Genomic DNA, 4,674 nt, shown 5'->3' on the forward strand with positions numbered 1-4,674 from the left:
TGTTTTCCTATGTAACAAACCTGCACATTCTGCACGTGTATCCCAGAACTTTAAAAAAAAAAAGTCTTGAGTGTGGTGGCTCATGCCTGTAATACCAGCACTTTGGGAGCCGAGGCAGGCGGATCACCTGAGGTTAGGAGTTCAAGACCAGCCTGGCCAATGTGGTGAAACCCCATCTCTACTAAAAACAGAAAAGTTAGCCGGGCTGGTGGCGGGTGCCTGTAATCCCAGCTGCTCAGGAGGCTGAGGCAGAGAATTGGTTGAACCTGGGAGGCGGCGGTTGCAGTGAGCTGAGATCTCACCACTGCACTCCAGCCTGGGCCACAGAGTGAGACTCTGTCTGCTCCCTGCCCCCACCGCCAAAAAAAGAAAAAAACGGATAAGCAACAAAAATGAGGCATCATTTTTCCCCCTAGCAGACTGGAAAAAGTGATGACAGTGATAATGTTGGTGAAGGCACTAGGACATGGGCTCCTTCATTTGCCACTGGTGGAAATATAAAACGGTCTAAGCTTTCCTACATGGTGAGTCACGGGTAATTTTTAATCTCAATGTTTGCGGTTTGCTATGTTTCCCAACTTTTTTCCAATGATTTTTTTTCCTCCAAGAATTACTTTTTAAACCAGAAAAACTCATCATTTTAATCTTCCTTTTAAAAAAAAATTAACCTGGCTCAATCCTTGCACAGCAAACTTATGAAGCAGATCCCGGCGGCAGGATGGTCTGGTTCTGTTGTTGAACCTCTTAAGGATGTTTAATCTGAATTCTGTACCAAGTTTCTCTGGAATGATGCAATCGTGGTCATTAAAAACCGGGTCTGGGCGTGGTGGCTCACGCCTATAATCTCAGCATTTTGGGAGGCCAAGGCGGGAGGATCACCTGAGGTCAGGAGTTCCAGACCAGCCTGGCCAACATGGCGAAACGCGTCTCTACTAAAAATACAAAAACTAGTCAGACGTGGTAGTGGATGCCTATAATCCGAGCTACTCAGGAGGCTGAGGCAGGAGAATCGCTTGAACCCGGGAGGTGGAGGTTACAGTGAGCCGAGATAGAACCATTGCACTCCAGCCTGGGCGACAGAGCGAGACTCCATTTAAAAACAAAAACAAAAACAATGTGCAGAATTATTCTTGTTGTGAGGTCCTGGGCTGGTTCTGTGAGCCCCCCAGAAAGGTGGGGCTGGGAAAAACACGCAGACTGAGGGTAGTTTGAGGTGGGTGGGGTCCCACAGCCCTTCCTGCCAAGATACAGGTCTCCACAGACAAGGAAGCCCAGCATTGCCCTCCCCTCACTGCCTGGGATGGGACTCGGGACAGTCCTCGTCCCGCCACGCACTGCCCTCTTCTCTCTGTTCTTCTCTCTGCTGCTGCCTTCTCACGCCTGCCTTCCTGCGACACATCCTTGCCCTGTTCTGCCCAAAGGCCCAGCCTTCCTCCAGAGACCCTCAAGGCCCCAAGCAGGGAAGCTCACAGCTGAGTGGCCTAAACAGTGGGGCACCCTGCAGCTTCCCTGTTTATGTCTTTTCTGGAGGTACATTGCTAGCTCAACAATGCATTTATTTCCTTTTTTTGAGACGGAGTCTCGCTCTGTCACCCAGGCTGGAGTGCAGTGGCGCGATCTCAACTCCCTGCAACCTCCACCTCCCAGGTTCGAACGATTCTCCCGCCTCATCTTCCTGAGTAGCTGGGATTACAGGCGCCCACCACCACGCCCAGCTAATTTTTGTATTTTAAGTAGAGACAGGGTTTCACCATGTTGCCCAGGCTGGTCTTGAACTCCTGACCTCAGGTGATCCTCCTGCCTTGGCCTCCCAAAGTGCTGGGATTACAGGTGTGAGCCACTGCGCCCAGCCCCAACGTCGCATTTAATTATGTTGGTTTTTGGGCTTGGCGGGGAAGTTCTAGAGCACCCAGTCACCTGCCCATATGGCGTTCACCCCAACGGCAGTGAGCGAACAGAGGAGGCCGCCCACGCTCGGCTTCCAGTCCTGCGCTTTGCATTCCATGTTCTCAGCGTCATTCGTCTTAGACCGTGGATGTCCGACCGTGTGCACAGCCAACCTCAAGAATCTGCCAGTAGACTGAAGCAGGTTTTATGCGGCACCGAGAGCCAAGGATTGGGGCTGGCTCTGGGCATTGCTTCCCTCGTGCTCTGCAGGGAACATAACGACGACTGTGATATTTCAAGTGCAGGGACCTGGTGAAGGGCTGAGGGGGCAGATTGTAACTACGTGGCCTTCTATTGGAAAACCCGTCTCTTCTCTCTTGGTGGGAAGGGGCCATGGAGAGCAGCCGCTGTTGTCTGCTGCCAGGGGGGCGAGGCTCTCATGAAAATCTTCCCTTCCTTCCTTAACCACCCGGTGGTCTGAGTGTGTCGTGAAGATGCGACATCCATCTTCATCTTCGTGATTTTTAGAGACGTAAAAGGGTCGTACGCTCCAGGATGAGTGTGGTCTTCCGTCAGCCTCCACCTCAGAGTCCCCTGCGCCGTGCGGACCCTGGGGGCCAGTGGGATTGTAGTTAACGTGCCCCTTTGCCCGGCAGCCCTGCTTGGGATCCATTGTTCTTTTCTGTGTCTTGAATGCTTGCCAGTTCCTCCAGCCTCCAGGCCTAAGGGGCTCAAAAGGACTCTGCAAGAAGAACTCGGCAATGAATCTGGTCTGGACTTAACCACCTTCTTTTACTTTTCTTCATACAGCTCAAACTTTGGAACAAATACCGAATTTCCAACATTCCATCGCTAATATTCCTCGACGCCACCACCGGGAAGGTTGTGTGCAGGAACGGGCTGCTGGTGATCCGAGATGACCCAGAAGGTAAAACCTCAGCACGTGCATATGGTCCTCTTATTACCCAGCCCCTCTTCCTCCATGCCCCTACCCTCATCGCCGTCCCCCCGGTAGACAGAGTACTCGTGCATATGGTCCTTTTTTTTTTTTTTTGAGACACAGTCTCGCTCTGTCGCCCAGGTTGGAGTGCCGTGGCCGGATCTCAGCTCACTGCAAGCTCCGCCTCCCAGGTTCACGCCATTCTCCTGCCTCAGCCTCTCGAGTAACTGGGACTACAGGCGCCCGCCACCTCGCCCGGCTAGTTTTTTGTATTTTTTAGTAGAAACGGGGTTTCACCATGTTAGCCAGGATGGTCTCGATCTCCTGACCTTGTGATCCGCCCGTCTCGGCCTCCCAAAGTGCTGGGATTACAGGCTTGAGCCACCGCGCCCGGCCCATATGGTCCTTTTTTTACCCAGCCCCTCTTCCTCCATGCCCCTACCCTCATCGCCGTCCCACCGGTAGAGAGAGTCCTCGTGAAATAGATACACCTGGGTTTACGTGGCTAGAGAATGTTATCTTGGTGAAATTGTAGTATTCCCTAGGACATGGTTTCAAGATTTTTACGGGGATCTGAATGTCCCTCCTAGGAGCTTTCATTCATGGGCCGAAAGAAGCCCTGCTCGGAGGGCCGTGGAGGCTGTGGGAAAGCAGGGAGAGCTCAGACCCCGGCTTCTAGAGCTGCGTCCGTGGCAGCTGCCCCTTCACGGTGAGAGGCAGGCCGAGTGAGGTTTTTCCTCTTTAAAATATGACATAGCGAAGTCCTAGCCCCCCGCGTCACTCTCCTGGCCTTGGCGGTGAGTGCACCTGGTTGCTTGGAGCTGCCACGCCCTGCAGGCCTTGGTCTTGCTGGCCACGTGTGGGCCGTGCTCCTCCAGGCCCCTCTCAGGGCCGTCGCCGTGGCCTCCTTCCGGAGATCTCCTCCCCTCACTTCATCCATCCAGTGAGACGGTTCAGCCCTGCTCACACGTTTTCCCAGTGGACACGCCACCTCCTTCAAAGAATCGCCCTCAGTAAAAACCAGGGCATGGTGGGACCAAGTGCGAAGCTTTTCCTTTTTTTTTCCTTGTTTTTTTGAGACAGTATCTTGTTCTCTCGCCCAGGCCGAGTGCTGTGGCATGATCACGGTTCACTGCAGCCTCGACCTCCTGAGTTCAACTCGCCCTCCCACGTAGCTGGGACTACGGGCGTGCACCGTCACACCCAGTTAACGTTTTATTATTTGTAGATTTGGGGTCTCTCTAGGCAGCCCAGGCTGGTCTCAAACTTTTGAGCTCAAGCAGTCCGCCCACCTCGGCCTCCCAAAGTGCAGGGATCGCTGGGCTGAGCTGCGGAGCCTGGCCCCCGTGCGGATTCCTGAGCCCGACCTCCAGAGCATTGTGGATCCCTCTTGTTTCCGGGGAGGCCCAACCACCTGCGTTTTCAACCAGCCTGTGCTCCTCCTTCCCAGCCCCCGGCCGCCAGGTGACTTTGAGGCAGCGGGTCCATGGACCGCCCTGTGAGAAAACACCGCAGTTGAGCGGGAAGCATATTATCCACTCCCCCTACCTGGAGCTTAGGTGTCTTCAGAACGTGGACCATCTGGGCTTGGGTGGGTTTTACTCTTTTATTAGACTTAAATTCTCACTTGGTTCCCTGAGCCCATCAAGGGCCATCGAATCGGAATCTCTGGGCGTGGGGCCCAAGAGCATATTTTTAAATTCCCGAGCTGATTCCAAATACAATCAGACCTGACAACCGCTGGGATGTGGTGGCTGGGATTGAATCATCCAAATGCAGTCAGAGCTGACCACTGGGATGTGGCGGCTGGGATTGAATCATCCAAATGCAGTCAGAGCTGACCACTG

The 4,674-nt window shown here is 53.6% G+C and overlaps 1 protein-coding gene across 1 annotated transcript in view; it reads left to right on the top strand.

Moving 5' to 3' along the window:
* Positions 1–1,925: 1,925 nt before the first annotated feature.
* NXN (nucleoredoxin) overlaps positions 1,926–4,674 on the top strand; it is a 32,525-nt gene continuing 29,776 nt past the window's right edge. Inside the window, exons 1-4 of the mRNA XM_011999650.1 lie at positions 1,926–2,075; positions 2,698–2,898; positions 3,418–3,536; positions 4,258–4,386. Coding sequence (XP_011855040.1) covers positions 1,926–2,075; positions 2,698–2,898; positions 3,418–3,536; positions 4,258–4,386 — 599 coding nt within the window. The remainder of the gene's footprint in view (positions 2,076–2,697; positions 2,899–3,417; positions 3,537–4,257; positions 4,387–4,674) is intronic.

Source organism: Mandrillus leucophaeus, unplaced genomic scaffold, assembly GCF_000951045.1.
Source record: "Mandrillus leucophaeus isolate KB7577 unplaced genomic scaffold, Mleu.le_1.0 Scaffold6, whole genome shotgun sequence".
NCBI lineage: Eukaryota > Metazoa > Chordata > Mammalia > Primates > Cercopithecidae > Mandrillus > Mandrillus leucophaeus.